The sequence below is a fragment of the Aptenodytes patagonicus genome, chromosome 3 (assembly GCF_965638725.1).
Source record: "Aptenodytes patagonicus chromosome 3, bAptPat1.pri.cur, whole genome shotgun sequence".
In the NCBI taxonomy this organism is placed as follows: domain Eukaryota; kingdom Metazoa; phylum Chordata; class Aves; order Sphenisciformes; family Spheniscidae; genus Aptenodytes; species Aptenodytes patagonicus.
In genome coordinates, this window is record NC_134951.1 from 629,768 (window position 1) to 649,995 (window position 20,228).

Below are 20,228 nucleotides of genomic sequence, written 5' to 3' on the forward strand. Positions count from 1 at the left end.
AGTTTGTAAAGATTTAAAACTGTGCCCCCAATCTCTTTGGTTCTAGAGCACAGGAAAGGGGTTCGTAATTATTGTATCGATATTGGTGAGTTACGCTTTTGTTGTACATAGAATCATTGGATCACAGAATGGTTTGGGTTGGAAGGGACCTCTAAAGGCCATCTAGTCCAACCCCCCTGCCGTGGGCAGGGACATCTGCAACTAGAGCAGGTTGCTCAGAGCCCCGTCCAGCCTGACCTGGAATGTTTCCAGGGATGGGGCATCCACCACCTCTCTGGGCAACCTGGGCCAGTGCTTCACCACCCTCAGCGTAAACAATGTCTTCCTTCTGTCTAGTCTGAATCTCCCCTCTTTTACACGAGGATGGCAGGATTAACACCAGATGTGGTTCTGCTTTGTGTGATATTCACCTTGTGTGAAAGCTTCCTGCACGTCTCCCCCGACACCTGCAAGCGAGTCCTGTGGGACGTGAGTTGGGGTAGAGCCAGCGGAGGTGGATCTGACGGGCATGGGCATGGGGTGGCTGGCTCCGTGGGTGGGCGAGGAGTGTGCCGAGCCTGCTGCTTGCGCCTGCACGGGAGACATGAGACACAGTTTCCAAATTTTTAACTTTTTTTTGGGTCAATGTCTAAAAAGAATTCTGTTTAAAAAAAAAAGAAAGCATAAGGAAAGGCGCTCACCAAAACACTCCATTTGAGTAATGTGATGCATGATCGGTAGGTGTTGTGGGAGAACCCCGCGGTGGTGGCACGCCGGGCGCAGCGCATCACGCCTTGGGCTGCAGCACCCGAGGTTGGGCTGCACGTGGTACTCACAGCTACGCTGCCTCTGGCGCAGGATCTGACCCACGGCCTCCGTACCGTGCGCTTACTGTGTCACTGGTCAAACGTCAAGTTGGAAAAAACCCAGGAAGGCACGCAGTGACCTGCCCAGCCGTGTGCTCCAGAAGGACCCCTCAACCGCTTTGCATCTGCCCATCCTTCCCGCAGGCTGCAGTGAGGAGACCCCCCAGAGCTCCGCGGTGCCACTGAGGCTCTGCTGAAGGTCCATCCCCTTTTTAAATTCATTTTTATATATTTCATATATTTTTAATATATTTTATATATTTTTATTTATTACTAAAATAGTGATTTTAATTTTTTTTTTATTTTACATTTCCTTCCAGCCAAACCCACCCTGTCTCCGTTGTGCCACCCCGAGAGCCTTGCGAGCAGCTTTGCATCGCGGGTGCCGGTGCCTTCTGGAACTCCCCTACAGCTCTCCACGGATGGCGAGTGATGGTACCAAGGGTCTTTCAGGTACTGCCTACCTACTCAAAGTCTGCTGAATTTCACAGCAAATCACAAACAAATACAGAGTAATTTTTTCCCTGCGGTTTGAAGGCTCAGGGAAAACCCTTGTAATACTCACTTGGGCAAAACTCTCACTGGCTTCAAGGAAGATGCTGCCCCAGCAAAGCCTCTGGAGCACAATCCAAGGCTGGTGAGCAGGGAAAGGAGAGGGACTGACGAACGTATGAGGAGGAGATAAATATAGGAGACCACTGACATGCACTTATTGGCTCCATGTTTTCAAAAAAATAATCTCACTTAAGTACTCGGCGTGTGGTGCCAGCAGGAGAGAGAGCAAGGAGACATTCATCAAGTGATGCACCTCGCTGGGTATTTAAGGACATTTGCAGAGAGATTGGTTCCCCATCTCCCTCCTCCGGCCGTTCATGGCAGAGGGTCTGCGCAGCCCGGCTGGGCCCCTCGCCCCCGGGAGCCGCTCGCTCCCCCAGCACCCATCCTCACCACCCGAGAGGCAAAGATGCCACCCTTCCCCGGAGCATCAGCCATTATTTACGGGTGCTTTGAATGCGCACAGTACTACTTTATTGTTAATAATCTGTGGATTCTCTGCAGCCACTCGTGTCTGTCAACAACCTCTGAACCCTCTTGCTCAAACGCAAAGTTATTAGTGATCAGTTTTGTCTGGCTTTGCTAGCAAGGGTTTATGATCTGTGACTGTATTTATATTTAAGCATGGTCCCTATGCTGCCATTGATTAAAGGAAAGCTACTCATAAATAATTACACACTAAGGGCATTAAAACCCTCTGAGCAAATACCTGGTTTGTCTGTGCTGTTTGCTTTGTCGTCTTTTTTTAAGCCTGTTCATCGTTTGCTCCCTTTGACGTGCATCAGTTACCGGGGCAACCCGGCCAGTGCAGCAGTGATGCCGCGCGGTGACACCACCGGTGACACGGCCAGCACCCCGTGCAGCGGTGGCACCGCCAGCACCCGGTGCAGCCGGCCCTCGCGCTGCCGCAGGGCGCAGCATCTGTCGCCGGCACATTTTACCCGCGCTCACATCAAGCGCTGCCCTGCTGCAAGGTCCTGCTTCCCACGGGAGTACCCAGGAATGGGATGCTGGTCGGGACCGCGTGGGGATGGCTGCAGCTCCGGCTAATCCCCGTCTCCCTGCCAGCCCAAAGTTGATATTCTTACTAACACGAAAACCTAGTCATGTGTAAAATTGTCATTTTGAAACTGTATTAGTAATAGGGGGATTTAAAGAAGTGAGTAGAATGTCCTTGTGACACGGGTGTCTGCAGGGGAGAGGGCTGCAGGAGGGAAAGGACATCTTTCGAAGGTAAAGTCATTAGAAAATGCACATGCCACATCAGCAACTTCACTTCCCTACACTGAAACCTCAAATAAAACCTTAAAAAAAGACCTGAAAATGCACAGAAACAGGCAGGAGTGTCTGAATTTGCATAAATTTGTGGCAAAAGATGTATGCCCACTGCTTGGCGCTCCCAGTCCGGCACGTGGGATGTAGCATGGTGAAAGCGGCAGCGTTCACCCATCCCATGGCTTCGGTTTGGAGGAACCTGCCCATTCCCTCTCTTCCTCCCAGACCAAGCGTCAGCCTTGGCAGCCGCTCAGATGGGCAAAAACAGCCCATGCATCAATTAAGACTGAAAACCAGGAGGAGACCCAGCGCCAACACCCACATCGGAGGCAGGGGCCGATGAGCTGGAGCTCTCCTTTCCCCAGGAGGGAGCTAGAGGAGGGTGGGGGAATATTTTATGTTTTGAAGCTTGTTCCCCAGGTTGCACCTCGCGTTGCGGGACCTCGGCACGCGTTCCTGTGAACCACCTGAGGCCCGCTGATGGTGAGGGATTACAAATGAAAAGCTGCCTAGAGATTTTGTTATTTGGAAAAGCAAGAGTTCAATTAACAAAATAAGACCTCACTGCTGACCTCCTCTCCCCAAAACACATTTGCCTAAACTGCGAGGGGACAGATTTTACCCTGCGTGGCAAACTCGACCCATCCCGCCCATCTCCACATCTGGCCCACGGCAGTTTTGCAGATGTGCTCGCTGCTTGGACCAAGGGGAGACCTTGAGCCCCAGAGACGCCCACGCTGGTGGGCTGGCAGTAAAAGCCGGGAGAGCAGCACCCAGACACCCTCCACGCACACGGAGACTTCAGCCCTGGGGGGAGAGTAATCTTTTTTTCACCGTCATCCATCTTTGAGACCCGCTGTCTACATTTATATTCTTAGAGTAAGTGCCCAAGCACTTGAATAATTTTTTTTTAATTTTTTTTAACCGCCGGGCACGCAGATGGGCCATGCCGATTTGCATACTGCAGCCACCGGAGCAGAGGGGCTGGGAATGCCCCCTCATCCACGCGATGACGCGGTTCCTGGAAACCGTAGTGATTTTGAGAACAGCTCGTGCGGTCACACACAGACGACGTATCTCCACAGGGAGTGGCTACAGGGCAGAGCTGCGTTTCCCTGCTGCCCCTGTCCTCATGCATGCTCACACTACCATGCTCAGCGACGCCAAGTGATGCACCCCACAGCACTCAGTAGTTGAAGGAGGATCTGAAAGTTTCCAGTTCAGTGAAGACTTGAAAATCACCTTCACAAGAAACACTGCCTGCTGGAAACACGGCTGCTGCTCAGGACCGCAGGGCTGCAGTTCCCAAGCTGCTGGTGCTCCCAGAGCTGCACTGGGACCCCAGGGGCTCCAGTAACTGCACTGGGACCCCAGGGGCTCCAGCTGCTGCACTGGGACCCCAGGGGCTCCAGTAACTGCACTGGGACCCCAGGGGCTCCAGTTGCTGCACTGGGACCCCACGGGCTCCAGTAGCTGCACTGGTGGGCTGGCCCCAGCCAGCAACTCAGCACCCATCAGCCGCTCGTGCACTCCCCACCAGTGGGATGGGGGAGAGAAGTGGAAAAGCAAAAGCAAGAAAAACTCGTGGGTCGACCTGGGATGGACTTCCTAGCCAAGGAGAGATGCACCTCTCACTCCTGATCTAGAAGATGAATGAAGAAGCAACTCCTGGCCAACACCGACACTAAACCTTCTTGTGCAGCATCTACCAAAGACAGGTGGGAAATGCCGTGGTCTGAGCTGTACCTGCACGTGCACTGCATGTGCAAGCCTGCAGGGGCTGTTACAAGGCCCTTCAAGTTTACGTCTCTAGGAGGAAAGAAAGAATCCGATCCCCTTATGGACGGTTTCTTGGGAGATCTCTCCGAGGCCGCAGTCCCCATCAGGTGGCCATATTTTTCATTAGTGGAGACGACACCTGAACAGGTCTAGAATGGGACAGGAGACCTGCACAAGCCTCTCTGGGCTGCCTGGGCTGAATGAAGAGCTGAATACCTTTGGGGATGACGACTCCTTTCTGCTCATGGCAGAACCTGACACAGACTGAGCACTGATGGAGCTTTCCCAGGCCCATACAGAAACCAGGCATGAGGAAAAGCAGCAACCATCACTGCAGAACCTAAAACCCAGAAGTAGCGCTGACACCAGGGATGCAATGGACCGAAGCTCTGGGAGGGAAAGGAGGAAAGATTGAGTCCAAAGCAAATTTGTAATGATGCATTCACCAAATTACAAGCCAATAAATGTCGATTCAACCTCAGCAACGGCCTCAGGGCGTGTGTGGGGTGTTCACTGCTGCATGCAGTTTGGGTAAGACTTTCTGAACGCACTCTGCAGGTAATGATAGAGCAAAAAATACTGTTGTCTCCAGTGGGCAGATGCGCTCCCAGCGCGAGCATACACATAAACAAATACCCGCAGGAGAGGGAATAGGTGCTTTTCAGGCTCAGGGCCGCATGTGGTTCTCTAGCACCTGGTAATATCTGTTTTTGTCTAATTCCAGATAAAATAAAATAAAATAAAATAAAATATCTATTTTACATATTGATCTCTCTCTTCCTGTACTTTGTACAGCGCATGTAGTCTTAACACACTTGCGTGCTTCCCCTCTGCACTCAATGATGAGTCCTGTGGAAAAATGATGCATGTGGAAAAATGGTATATGACCTCTAATTGTGATGCATATACATACAGAAAGCAGAAATAAGAATGTATGAGCTAGCGTTTCCTAACCGTTAGCACTATTTGTACCACCCCTCAGCCCACGGCTCTCAGGCAGCGTGTTGCCTGTGGGACCCCAACGGCATCTGCAGCCACAAGGAACTCAGAGGTTGACCCAAAGGAGGATGCTTGAGGACAGGAGTCAAAGCCAAGGACACCAACGGTGACAATGAGCCTCACCAACAGCTGGGCTCACACTGCACAGCATGAAACCAGCCCTGTCCTAGAAAGCACTTTATCTACTGAGAAAGCAAGAAAGACACCTGGGGCGGACGCAGAGGAAGCAGCACAGAGCCCTGCCAGCAAAGGCAGGCACCACGCAACCCACGGGTGCTACGGTGCGGTGCCGGGGCTTGGCCCGGGGCAAAGGAAGCCATGGGAGGACACGGCGGGTGTAGCTGTGCCTCTGCAGACGAGGGAGGTGAACCGGGACGGCCCGGAGGCAGCACACGATCGTTACCGGGTACGCTCAGGGATTGCTCCCAAGGCTGAATGAGGCGGCATCGCTGGGGGGGGGTGTCAATAAATCACTCTCACAACCTTCCTTCTCCAATGGCTGAAGGCAAAAGGAGTGATGGAAGGAATGAAGCAAGGTCCAATGAACACTGGAGTTGAGGTTATCCCTGTGCTTTTTGAAGCTGCTGAAGTGAGCCTGCGCTGGGGCTGTTGTTTCAGCGTCTCCGTTCCCCAGCACAGGCAATTGCTTCTGCAGCTTTGCCTGGTAAAGAGACTGGTCTACTGAGGAGCTGTGCGTGGCTCTGCTCCTCCAGGGCCACCGCCACAGAGCTCACAGGATGGAAAACTCCAGGATGCCTTTTGTAAACAGAGCAGAGGCAGATTTGAATAAGTTTGTAAACTCCTCTCTGACTCTGTTGGAGTTGCAGCCTTAGAAAATCCTAGGAATTATTGGCTTGTTGCATGTTCTTCCTGGAAACTGCACCAGGGAGGACACAGAAGATGGATTTCAATTTAGAAAAACAATGAAGGAAACCTCTGACCCAGCTCCTGAAATGTTTGGGAGCTGACTTCGATTTATTTGCCCCAGCTTATCAAGTCTTGTATACAAGAGTTCTGAGGTTTAACCTAAAAAAACCCTTAATATTTCCTGAAGAGAAGAGGCAGAGCTCTGGCCTGTGCATCAAACCCACTTCAACGGAGGTACAGGAAGCAGTGACTGTAACAGCTTTTAGCAGGTATACAAAATGCTGTGGCACCATCGCCTCCCTCATCCCCGCAGTTTAACTGGAGGTCCCCCACCTCTCTGGTGACCTGCTGTCAAATTTTCTACAACCACCATGACAGAGGAGACTTTTAAAGGAGAATGGGATGAAAAAAGCATTGAAAAATTCAGGTTGGAAGGAGCTTCAGAGGGTGTCCACACCACCCTCCTCTTCTGAGCAAGGTCAACTTCAAAGTGTTGCTCAGGGTCTTCTTCAGCTGATCTTTGAAAATCCCCCAAAAGGGAGGTCCCACCACCCCTCTGGGCAGCCTGCTCCTGAGTTTAACCACTCTCATGGGAATTTCTTTCCCAAATCCAGCCAGAACCCCCCCAGCCAATGTGTGACCATCGCCTCTTGCTTTCTCCACGCACCTCTGGGAAGGCTCTGGCTCTGCTTTCTCCTCGGTCACCCGTTAAGAGACAGAAGATTACAGTCGGATTTCCCTTTTGCTTCCTCTTCTCCAGGCTGAACACAACCAGCTCATATGTCACCCTGACCAGAGGGTTTTCCATCTGCGTATCATGCACGTTCAATGTCTAATTCACATTTACCATGCTTTCCTTTGTCTTTACTTAAGAATGATGAAATTGCTCTTGAGCCCGGCTTCCTCACGTCAAGTATCATGGGGCTCAAGCTGAAGAGCTTTTATAATACTCACTGTAAGTAATTGGAGCTCTTCTCCATGCTGCAGGGGCTTTCTCGGAAACAAAAGCCCCTCTCTTCTCGCCCAGGTGTTCTCCCCATGTCAAGGGCCGGGGGGGGGCACACCGAACCGAGCCCCCCACAGCTGACACTGCCCATGGCTTTCTCTGCAGCTCTCTTCTTGTTCAGCCCCTCAGACCCTCTATATCCCGTTTTCAAATAACATTGACACCACGCCGCTTGAATGGGCAGAGTAACCTCTGCTGATGTTATCGCATGTACCGTGACCACAAAATATTATGTAGCAGGGAAGAAAAAACATGCTTTCTGCATATTTCACCAAAAAAACGTCAAGTAGGAAATCAACTTATTCTTTCCACGGATGTATAGGTCATCCGTCTAGCCTACATCATCTGTGTTTAAAATTTCATGCATATATACAACCCAAAAGCCGCAGTGCCCTTGCATTCCTCCGCTCATTTTGGGGCTGAGCCAACTCAACAAATAGCATCGAGGAGCCTGGAAACAACGAGCCGAGACGCTCCTTGCGCCGAGGTTAATTTTGTTTAGAAACATCTTGAAATATTGGGGAAATTTATGAGTCCTGACGAGTGCAAATACTTTACTATACAGAATATGATGGAGTACCGCAGGCAGGTTGGGCAGACAGCAATCCTCGGCCAACGACCATTCAAATAAACCAACAAACCCAGAAGTATTTAACGATGAGGAATAAATGACAGAAACATAGCAGATGTCGGACAAGTTGGTTTTGCTGAAAACAGGCCTTGCCAAATAGCACTTGATTTCCTTCCTTGAGAAGATTATGAGTTTTATTGACGAGGATAATTACAGAGAAATAATATCCTTCATAAGGCATTTGATTTAGTAACGTGTGACTTTCTGATGAAAAAAGCGAGCAGCAGGCAGCAGCAGCAAAGCGCACTCTGCACAGATTAAGCAACAGATGACTGTCAAAAAATGCACCACCAAAGGGCACGTCCCATCGAAGGTGGTTTGGGTTTGGTCTTCAGAGCAAAGCGTCGCCCAAGTCCTGCCTGACTCTTCTGCCACAGCCACATGCTACGCATCTGCTCCTCCACCCTGACCACTTGCTGGCATCACTTTCCCCATTTTTTTGCAGTTTTCATGCACACTTCAATATGTTCTGCCTGTCCCCGCTGCTGGAGCAAGAACGAGCAGTTTGCGTTCATAGACATCCCCAACGTGGACACGGAGCACCTCTTCCATTAGAGTCTATCGTAGAACCAACGTGCTGGAAAGCTACAGAAAACTGGGCAACTATTGCCACTGAAGTAACAAAAGTAACTTGTGTTTATTGTAATTTCAGGTACTTTTTCTGCAGTCAAGAGTCATGGAAGCTGCTGTTTACAAAGGTGAGGTGCAGGGAAAGGACGTTATTTGCCGACGCAGAAATGAACAGAATCATAAGAAAATGTAGCTGTAAGAAAATACCTCGTCCATCCCTGTGCACCACAGCTGGATCCGTTCTTCATAATATCCTCCTGACAGATGTTTATCCGACATGCTCTTAAAAACCTCTTCATTCAGATTTTCCTAAAGTTTAAATGAAACTCCTAAATGAAATTTTCAGCAAGTGGAGCCTGCAGCGCGGCCCAGCCCCGCGGGGCAAGGACAGCAGCTCTTCCCTCCTCTGTGCAGCGATCTTTTCTGTGTCTGAAGCCTTCCAAACCTGCTCTCAGTCCTCTCTTCTCCAGGTAAACAACTCTGGTCCCTCAGCCCTGCCGGGTGAGCCAGCGGTTCAGCCAAGACAATCTTCCTCACCGACCTCCTCGGGACTTGCTGCATCTTTTTGGAGAGCTGGAGCCCAGAGCTGGACCTCCTGTTTCAGGTGGGACCACAGCATGGGTCGATGGAGTAGGGGGCTGGTTTGTGGGTCTAGTGAACCCCAAAGTCATCTCTAGTTTGGTTTTTTTTTTTTTTAATACCATGAGAGCATTGACTCATGTTTGCTTTGTGATCCACCACGGCCCCAGGTGCTTCTCTGTGGAATGGCTGTCCTTCCAGTTGCTTCATATTTCATATTTGCTTAGCTGATTTTCCCGCATACATACTGCATACGTTCCTTCATACATACTGAAATCCAATTTTTTTTTTTTTCCCTCCAAATATTCCTGCAATTTTTTCAGGATAATTTTGAATTCTCATCCCCTTCTCTAAAGCCCCAGCAATCTCCTCCTGCTTGATGTCAAGAGCAAATCCAAGTCCCTTGCAGGAAGGCTGAATAGTAATTAATTCAGGACAGAAATAATGAACTATAGAGGAATTTCAATTTACACGTCTTTCTATTTTAACAGAAACCCCTTGACAACTGATCTTGGAGAAAACTTTCCCAACCAAATTTATAACTGCTTTGCATGAGGCTGATCTAGCCTACGCTGCTCCAGCTCTATGGGAGGAAAATAGGAGTTTGCTCTGGAGTAGGTCTGCAAAGGAGAACTACAAAGGGGATGCTCACTGTCTGCCGCTTTTTCCTAATACCCATTTATTTGAATTGCTTTAACCTGTGATAAAAATTGGAATGCTGTTAAGCCGGTTTGGTGTAAGACCGTTTGGTCTTGTCCTTACAGCTTTCGCAGAGGAATCAGGTAGGTGCTAGAAGCACGAGGATGCAAGTGCACAACAACTGCTGCAGCTTGCAGGTACCAAATCCTATTTTCCTGGGACACCACCGGAGCCGTCCTCCCTGTTCCTGCTCCGCAGCCCCTCGTGCAATTGAATATCACGACTGCAGTCACCGAGGCTGTAATCTCCCTGCAAGGTATTTCTCCAGAATTTGGGTCTCTATTGCCATTTGCAGTTTTCCTTTTTACTAGTAATTTAAAAATTATTTATGTTAACCAGAAACGGAGGAGAAAAATCCTTTCAGTGCTGCAAATGAAACTATTGCTGTTGCTGCCTGAATAATTCCAGCTCAATCGAAGCGTGTGCTAAAAATAATTCAACCCCCTCTCCGCAAATATTCTTTGAGGAAAACATTTAAAACAGAAAATAAGGTCACTAAATCAGACCCCCACCAATCAGTCCTGTTGACCTTATTCTTGTAGGAAAATTGAATTTTACTGTCCTCCGTGGCACATCAGCCAGGGCTATCGGCTCCAACAGGCCTCACGCTGCCTGCTGCTCTTCTCCAAGAACAATCACGTCAAGGAATACAAAAAAGGCTTATTAGTCGGGTAGGCTAATAACCTTTCTGAAGCGTTAACAAAATCCCCTGACTAAAGCCTAACGCAGGGCTGTTTTCATGGCAACGGAGGGAGAGAGGTGCGATGCCCGCTCCCCCGGATCCCCCGGTCCCCCCCGGTTCCCCCGGTCCAGGGAGCAGCCGGCTCGCCTGGACAAGGACCTCCATCCCGCTGCAGCCAGTTTGAACACATCACGCTCCTGATTTGCAGAGGCACATGCTGCTCTGAAACACGGCGCGAGAGAAGTGCTCTGCACGGACAGAGTGTGTTGCTGGCACCCCGACACCTACCTATGCACCTATCTGTATAAAATAAACATATATATTTATATAGAGAGGGCTCGTGTGGGCGTGCATGGGGGAATGCATTACAAATACACAAACACCAACCTCTGAACCAAGGCTGCTCTGTTTTGGATCCCCGCCGATGCTGGGCTTTTCAGCGATGCCAACCCAGTGATGCTAACTGTCTAACCCAGCGGTGCAGTGCAGAGGCCAGGCAGAGTCGATGGGATTATTAGACAGCACATTGCCCACTGCACCAAAAGGTTTGCATTTAATTGTTCAAAAAATGACATAATTAGATTATATACACAAACCCTCCCAGCAATACTGTGTGGGCTGTGAGACAGGCAATCTGGCAGGGAGGCTGAGCGTGCCGGGGGGGCACGCAGAGGGGAGGAGAGGGGGCCAAGACTGCGCACGGAGCAGCCTTTGTTGTTAAATCCCAGTCTTAATTAACAGCTAGTTTGCTTGGGAAGAAGGTGGCTCTCCCCTCCTGACCGCAGCTCCAGCCCTTGCTGCAGGTGAGAGCCGTGCACCGGGCTGGGGGCTGCGGACAGGCTGGCGTACCGCCGTCCGCCCGACCGCCGCGTCGCAGAGACCGAGACCACCGGGCTGCAACACAGCTACGATCGTAAGTGCTAAATTAAAACCGCTTCACCGGAGTCCCCGCTTCCCATCCCAAGGGCAGGGCCCCATGGCAATCGCCTCCGTCCAGGCAGCGCCCCGGGAGCCGGCAGAGCCTCCAGCGGAGGGAGCAGCTAATCCTGCGGCAGCTGGGCAGGACTCAGCGCATCCTTCTGTCAAACTGGGAGACATCTAGCTTCAGCGTTATTTCCGCTGCTGTTCTGGCAACCGTCTTGTATTACTCAGCTCTTTTTACAATTTGATTTTTCAGCTTTAATTCTATCCTTCAGGGCAGCTATTTTATGCAACTTCGGTCACTGCTTTGGGAGGTGAGTATTTTCAAACTGTTTACCCATGGAACCTGGGGAGCTGCTTCGCGGCGCTGCTGAACGCGACGGCCGCACAGGCAGCCCTGCCTCCCCCCTGCACATCAGGCAGGGCGAGTCGTGTAGCAGAGCCATGCACACTCCTTGCAGAATTAAACACCGTGTCTTACAAAGGAGAAGAGCGATGAGGACGGTTCTCCATGGATTATGATAGAGAAAAGGGGGAGAAAGAAGAGAAAGCTCCACTTGACTTTTCCATTGGTCAGATTTAGAAGAATCCATGTTTTCCAGCAGTTACCACTGAGCAACCAAACCCTTCTTTTATTGGTACAATAAAGCAGAAGATGTGATCAGTATTGGCAGCTCCTGCCTTTTTCACAGCAGTTACCGTCCTGAAGATGCCCTCCCTATGCTTTGCTGTCATTTGGCTCTTTCTGGAAAGAAAAAGAAGGAAAAAAAAAAAAAGGGGGGGGGGGGGGAAAGCCTTCTGCTGCCCGGCTGCCGAGGAGCCCAGCCGCAGCTCCGAGACCCCCACAGAAACAGGTCTGCTCCGGCCCCAGCTCCGCCGAGTGCGAGATAGCTGTTTGAACCCCTCCATTCATGAAATGTTGTTTGTTTTCATTTCTCTCTATCCCCCCAGCTGTGGGATATAGAGCAGGGATCAGGAAACAATAAAATCTTGGTTACCACACAGAATGCCTCCTTTTTCCTAGCTCCTTTCAAAGCCTGACATTTTTGCTTTCATCCGCCATTTCCACAGTTATGGGGCATGTGCTGCCTCCCCTTCCAGCGGGGCCTCATGTGGGGATCCCGTAACTGCACTCAATATGTACCAGATTGCTCCCCTCCCCAGCATCATCCAGCGCCGCCGCCCGCCCCGCCGCCCTGCGCTCTCACTTGCAGCAGTTCCCAGGACTCCTACGGTTTCAATTCCCATCCGACTCCCTGACCGACTTGTGTTACAAAGGCTAAAAGCAAGTGTTATCTTTCAAAATTATCCGCGTTTTGTCTTCAGGCTTCTCAGTTGGCCCTTTTATCCCTTTAACTCCTCAGCATCACTAACGTGGCTGGAAAGGTTTCCACCGCGTCTCCGGAGGCGAGCAGAGCTGCTCCCGTGCAGGAGGGGTGGAGGAACCTCCCCAGGCCCCGTCCTGCAGCACCAGCCCTGGGGGGGATCTGCACGGGGTCAGAGCGAAATGTCTCAATCCCGGCAGCATCCAGACCAACCACTGGAGCCGCTGTCTCTGCAAAGAAATCCACCGGGACTTCTGTTCTGCAGACATTACTAGAGGACACGTGAAGTCCCTTGGGCCCAATTTCCCTACTGTTAAAAAAACAGCTAGACAAGTTCGCCCAAGCTGAGAAGGCAGATCTGCACTACCAGAAGTACGAAGGCAACCTGTAACTCTGACTTTCAGCATGGTTATACCATGGCAGCAGCGTAACGAGAGTATACCCATGACTGCCGTTCAGACATGGGAGAGAAGCCATCTCCCCTAGAACACATTAAAAGCTTGTATTGGGAACTCGTGCTCAACAAAGCAGGTCGTTGAGAGCACACCTCTTGCAGCTCTGGCTCCACACCGATCTCTCCACGAACATGTAACCCGATCAAAATGTCTCTCGTCATTTGTGGCTACCTATGACCAAGTGGCCACCGCTCCAACCGCTCCAATACACTGTGTCACCGCCAAGCAGCAGGAGGGGACAAGTCTGGAGGCTACAATAATCAGCATGTTATAGCACAACACTCATCTCTGACGTCTTGCTTCCCAAGATCAAGTTCCTTCTCCCTCCACACAAGCAGAACTGCTCTGAAGGAGAGAGAAGTATTGCTTGTGGTGGTTCTTGGGCAGGATACAGGTACTATGACGATGGAAGCCACCCAATTAAAGAGCTTACGGGATAAGAACCAGAACTAATGGGTCTCTGAACAGATCCAGCTTTTAAAGTCACTGACGAAATTCTTCCTTGGTAATAAGAGCATGAAGCTAAAAAGACAGTATATAAACAAGTTCACACATGAGCTTCTAAGCAGGCAAGGGCATGCGACTTGCGAGAAAGTTGGACAGGAACCACAGCTCTGTCTAAATGCATGACAGATATTGACAACAAAGAAGTACCTTTGTAATCCTGGATGAGCTGTGCTCCCTTTTCACAGACCAGAAAAAAAGCCTTCCAAAGCTTGCAGCTTCTGGGAGCCACACTAGACAAAAAGATACACATCTAGAAGCATAAGCTTAAACACCACATCCAAAGGATAAAGGCGTTTTGGTTGGCCTGATGTGATAACCATTGCCAAAGACACAACAAAGGGAAAGATAAGGGAAACAAGCATGTGAGAAGCTGAAAAGATGGATTGTCGACTTGTGACCATGAGAGAGAAGCCTGAAATCTTCAAGCCAGAACACAGAGTCGTTAGATGATGCTCAGCAAATGAACTACCAAGGAATCTGCCCCAGGCACCATGCAATAACAGGCTACAGGAGATAAACCTGGTATTTGGTTTTGTTCTCTGAAACAGTTGTCAGCACAGGTCAACTAGCAAGGCAGGGTTGTGATTTGTGGCTCTGTATCGCCATAAAAGTGAGAAGAAAATGGGTTCTGCTGAAAGACAACCTGCAGGCTGGAGGATGCAAGAGGAATTCCTCAGGGATTCATCTATTTAATATTCTAATTACGTGCACAAAAATAACTGCACTCTAATGAAACTTCCTGATGACATAAAGGTTAGGATGAATCATTAATACAGAGGCAGAGCAGAATATTACACATGAACCGGAGGCTCAGAAGAATAGAAACGGCGTGGGGTACACTCACGCACAACAGAGCAAGGGTTTCTGATGCCTGGGCATACGGGTGCCCACAGGATGGCAACTAGTGACTAGTTACCAGGCAAGTATGAGTTACTAGTTACTAATGCCAAGACAAGCACCAGTTACCAGGACAGTGTAGTCACGTAAGTAGCCCCGGGGCACACTCTGAAGGTACTGCCATTAATGCGTCCTCACCTCATTCTATGGTCCACAATACCGACGAGACACCCTGCAGAACAACGCCTGGGATCCGGTTAGTCCTGTTCCAGAAAGAGGAATTTGAAATGGAAAAGGAGAAAATGGGGGGAGACACAAACTCTGTTTTCCATCTTAGCAAAAGTAAAAATATTATTGCTACCTAAGGACAACAGCGTGGTGAAAACTCAGATATAAAAACATTAAAAGTCCTTTGGGTATCCGAAAGTATTAGTCCAAAGAAGAAGCAAAAACCCCCCAGAAACTGTGGTTAACAAGACGGTAGAAACCGATGGCGCTACAGAGGATTTGTGTGCTTGGCATCTTAAAATCCAACTTTTTCCCGTTTAGGAAAGGTGAAGAACGTAAAGAGAAAAAGATGTGTGTGGGTGGTAGCACATCTTAAATATTTTTCCTTTAGATATATTGTTAACCCAGAACTCCAGAATCTCGAATGCAACGGATCCGTGGATCACAGATACGGACGAGGAGCGCTAATGGAATTAAAACGAGGGAGCAGGATGAGCTCTTCTTTAAGCACCTACCCGCAAAGCGCAGAAGTGAAGTTGTGTGGTTTTGGAGGATCTAAATTCGAGATGGGTCTGCAAGAGTTCCCCCAGGAACCGCGCTAGTGTTTAGAAAGGCTAGAAATCACAGTTTTCTTCCACAAAGTGCACCATACCCAACACTTGGACTTCAGGATGGTGGACAAAGATGAAATAATTGATGCTGGGGAAACTTCTTGTTGTTCTGGGACCAGATTTTGACTTGATTACAGCACAGTATTTCAGTATTCAGCACACTGTTCTCTGAAGATACTTACTTTTAAAGGCAGCAGGCTGGATAACTTGAACCTAAGAGTCCCTGAAGAGTTGCTTGAAGAGTTTTTTTGGCCTACTGATACCCATTTTTAACAAATCTTGAAGTAACAGGCAAATTCCAGATGGTATATTCGCATTTTCCTGGATAGTATTAAAAAGGAAAAGCCGAACGATTGGGTAGCTAAGACCAGTTAGCCTAATGTTAAAAACAGGTACATTCACAGGATGAAAATATGGAATATCAGAGATGTTTAATCTAGCAAGGAAAGGTAAAATCAAAACCAGCTGAAGCCAGATACGTACATCCTGGAATGGAGATGACATGTTTTTCAACAACGTGTGATGCAGCACTGGGATAACTTGCAATGCAAACCAACGGATCCTTTGTATCGTCATGTTTTCACAACAACATCAGAGACATTTCTGGCTAAACAATTTAATACAGAATGGAATTTCACTGGATTCAAAACCTGAGTTAACCAAGTGAAATGTCCTATGATAAAAAGGATGTCAGACTAGCTGGTCAAATGGTCACTCGCCTTCATAGAATCATAGAATCATAGAATCATTGAGGTTGGAAAAGACCTCTAAGATCATCGAGTCCAACCATCGACCCAACTCCACCATGCCCACTAAACCATGTCCCTAAGTGCCTCATCTACACAACTTCAGGAGTCCATGACCTGCTCAGATGGACATCTGGACTTTTGGGCAAGAAACTCAAGTGACAAGAGGGAGCCTGTAAAGGTCCATGCCAGTCTGAGAAGAAAGCCAAGAGATAACACCATCAACCCTTCCCTGAGGAGCCCTGTTACACAGTATAGCCAGAGAGCCATGGGTATTCTGGATGGGGACGTCAGGGACCCCTGTGCACCGAAAAGCTGTGCCCATCCTCTGCCTCCCCGGGGGTTTGCATAGCTCAGGGCCGGCTCTGGTACAGTGCAGCTGTGCAGGTGGTCACCCATCCTGGTGAGCATGGGCTTGGAAAGGGGAGAGCTCAATGTGCAAGCAAACTCCAATCTCCCACATTTTTTATGTCACATATTGCCTATCGTCTAATCCTTAGGAGCAGGTGTAGTACATTAACCTAAGAGCACCATGAAATCTCTATGTGCAACATAATTTTGACATTTCTGAATATTTGAGAACCTTTGCTATGCAAATGTAAATGTCTCCTGAACATAAACGTACTCACTGAAAAGTGAAGTTCCTAGCCTTGGGGATTTTTTTAAACAAAAAAACATTTTCTACATTTAGACAACACAAACTTTTTGGAGGAGTGCATAAAAAACAGGGGTAGGGGAACAGTAGTCTTCCCAAGGAATTGAAACATTTCAGTCACTTAAAAAAGGCTGCTTTGAGCAAAAACCACCTGCTTCATGGAAAAGATAAATGACAAAAATGCATTAACAGAATATTGTTACATTCAAAAGAGAAAATGGTTTCTTACAGTACCATGCAATTACTGAAAATCTGATTTCTCTGAGCTTGCAACTCTTGTGTTATTCAATAAAGCTTGAAGGAAGCCATCCAGAAAGGAGACTCCTCAATAAAGCTTGAAGGACGCCATCCAGAAAGGAGACTCCTCAATAAAGCTTGAAGGATGCCATCCAGAAAGGAGACTCCTCAAGTCAAAACTATTCTTTTAGACCCAGTGAACCCCTACATTTGCTTCATGGTTTGGATCAGACTTTATCTGACCAGTCCTGACAACAGCATGAGATGCTCCATATTTAAGAGCAATACATCTCTCCAGGAAGGCATGTTCCTCTTGATGCATGCAAGGTGCCCAACCACGAGAATGCTGTTCCTCCCGGGCTATTTGTTATACTGCACTTATTTTATATATTACTCACTACAGAGTAATGCTATGTTGAGTCAACAGATGAATTTGCCATAGGTGAAGAAGTCCAAAGCTGGGTTCCCAGCCTCCCTGACACATTGCTCCTGCCCATCCTCGCTGCAGAAGGTGCACGCCAAGCCCCATGGAAGAGGAGCCAGCAACGTGCCTTCGCAGCAAAGGCCAACCACCTCCTGGGGTGTGTTAGCAGTCAGCGGAGCCAGGGAAGGGAGCCGTCATCCCTGCTCAGCACGCGTGGTTGGAGCAACCTGCTCCAGCTGGACCAGCTCCGGGCAGGAGGTTGGACTGGGTCCTCCAGGGATCCCTCCCACCTACAGGAGAATCATCCAGAGATCTTCAGAGCCAGCTCATGAGTGAAGAGGAAGGACCATTAGCAATTTGTAACAGGGATCGCCACTTGCCAGGAGGACTCTGTAACTGCTACAAGTCATGGGGTGTAAATGCTCGTAAAGGGACCTACAGCGGCCGTTGGGTGAAGGAGGAGAACAGTAATTCTGGTTCCAAATTGAGCCCTTGAGACTTTACTGATGTATGCAGAGGAAAAAAGGTATAGTGTCGTCCCAGGGGGAGACTGATGTGGGGTGGTGATGGAAACGATTACTAACTGCATCTGAATTAATTAAAGATACGGCTTCAGATGCTGAAAGGGAGAAAACACTGGATGGATTTACAAGGTTGTTCATCTGTTGTTTAAATCTGTGGCTGTCATGTCAGAGAGGAAGTGTAAAAGCAACGGAGCACTCAAGGTTTTTTGCAGGACCTTAAAAAACGTGGCTCAAGGTTTGGCAAAAAGGAGAGGAAGCCAATCAAGACAGAATGTGGGCGAGGACAGAAAACTCGGGAAAATATTTAAATTCTTCATGGCTTCCATCATTTCCTGGAACACTCTCCCAATATTTTATGCAGTCCTCAAGGACACTGGAGACTGCGCTTGGGAAGTTCTGCGTTGGTGCCGAACACTGCCAAGGCAGGTGTTGCTGCAGCCTAACCTGCTGCCAAAACAGCACAGTCCTGTGTTGTGCCATGGAAATGGCTGAAACAGGCATGATTAATTTAGAAATACAGGCTGTAGCCACACATACATGTTCCAGTGCTGGCCCTGAAACAGAGGCACTCGGGCCAGCACGAGCATGGAGTGCATGAAGGCTATGCAATATGCTGCTTGCAGGGCAGGGACTAGGAGCTGCCTGGAATGTGAAAAAAATAATGCATTATTCACGAGAGAGATGAGCACTCAGTCTGCAACCAACAGCGTTGACAAACTGCAGAGACTCTCCAGGAGCTGAATTGGGAAGGTTACTATGCCTACTTGGGCTCAAACAGTCAAGACATGAAATAATGAAGTGTGACCCCCTTTGGCTAGCTGTCCCTAGCTGAAATCTGTGAACAGTCCTCAAATCTTACCTTCTGGGGCTTTACATGAAGCTTTATGCAATGAAAACTGCAAGAAGTTAACACTGCTGGAGTAGCCACAGAGTCTCCGTGCTGCTTCGCGTAACTGAAGCAGAGTCATCGGTATCAGGGTCTGGAGATGAGTTCTACAGAGTCCACGAATGGCGACTAGGAAAAACCACGTGCTCCTTTGGTGTTCCCAAGAACCGCGCACAAAGTTTTTGCTTTTTCATCCACTCTTCCTTTGAGAAACTTTTACGTGCCGAAAATCAAGAGAGAGATGAAAACTACTTGTCAATGGACTAAGAATAGAAACTATGCTGAGCGCTGGGGGAGGCAGGGCTTTTTGTGAAGTCTAGTTTCGCTTGGCGGGGCCGACCTCTTGAGGTCATGCTGAAGTCAACAGTGGGAGGGACAGCATCCTCCAGAAAGTGATTCAGAGCAGGAGGCTGGTCCAGCCTCTCTGGCTTGCTCTTCAGAGGACCACTGACTGCAGAGAGTCATGAACACCAGCTTCATCAGCTAAACTTAGTGGCTGGGAATACAGCTGGTGTTCTTCGAGAAGCACTGGCATGATGCTGCGAGAAATGTGGAAATTCCCAACTTCCATGGTTTCTGGTGGTTTCAGCGTTTGTGCTGAGCTGTGTCTGAAGTCGGATGCTGAACCTCCTCTGAGGTTCTCCCTGAGCTTCTTCCAGTCTAAAGACCTAAATCCTCACAGACTCACGCTCTGGGTCATTTTCAGTTGTGAAAACGGGTATAGATGGCAAAATATTATTCCCCTCTTCCAGTTAAAATGAATTAGACATGCTCACAGTGCTCTTATCCCTGGGTAATGAGAACACAGTGAGGACCTGCATTTCTCCAATACGTGGACAGGGAATGGGCTGCACTGAGACCAAACTACAAATATTACATAAAAGGATAAAGGGCCTAGAAATTGCCAGATGCTGCGCTGCACTGGTTTTAGCTGCAATAGAGTTAATTTTCTTCCCAGTAGCTGGTATGGGGCTGTGTTTTGGATTTGTGCTGGAAATAGTGTTGATAACACAGGGGTGTTTTAGTTACTGCTGAGCAGTGCTGACACACAGTCAAGGCCTTTTCTGCCTCTCACCCCACCCCACCAGCGAGCAGGCTGGGGGGGCACAAGGAGCTGGGAGGGGACACAGCCGGGACAGCTGACCCCAACTGACCCCAGGGATATCCCACACCATATGACGTCGTGCTCAGCATATAAAGCTGGGGGAAGAAGAAGGAAGCGGGGGATGTTTGGAACGATGGCGTTTGTCTTCCCAAGTCACCATTATGCGTGGTGGAGCCCTGCTTTCCTGGAGATGGCTGAACACCTGCCTGCTGATGGGAAGTAGTGAATGAATTCCTTGTTCTGCTTTGCTTGCGTGCGCGGCTTTTGCTTTACCTGTTAA

General features: G+C 49.0%; 1 protein-coding gene across 15 annotated transcripts in view; it reads right to left on the reverse strand.

The window, feature by feature from the left end:
- The window catches only part of DTNB (dystrobrevin beta), a 222,173-nt gene that overhangs the window by 21,103 nt on the left and 180,842 nt on the right, over positions 1 to 20,228 (reverse strand). For all 15 annotated transcript variants that reach the window (XM_076332466.1, XM_076332465.1, XM_076332461.1 and 12 more), the window contains one exon: positions 411 to 570. In XM_076332466.1, the coding sequence (XP_076188581.1) occupies positions 411 to 570 (160 nt within the window). The remainder of the gene's footprint in view (positions 1 to 410; positions 571 to 20,228) is intronic.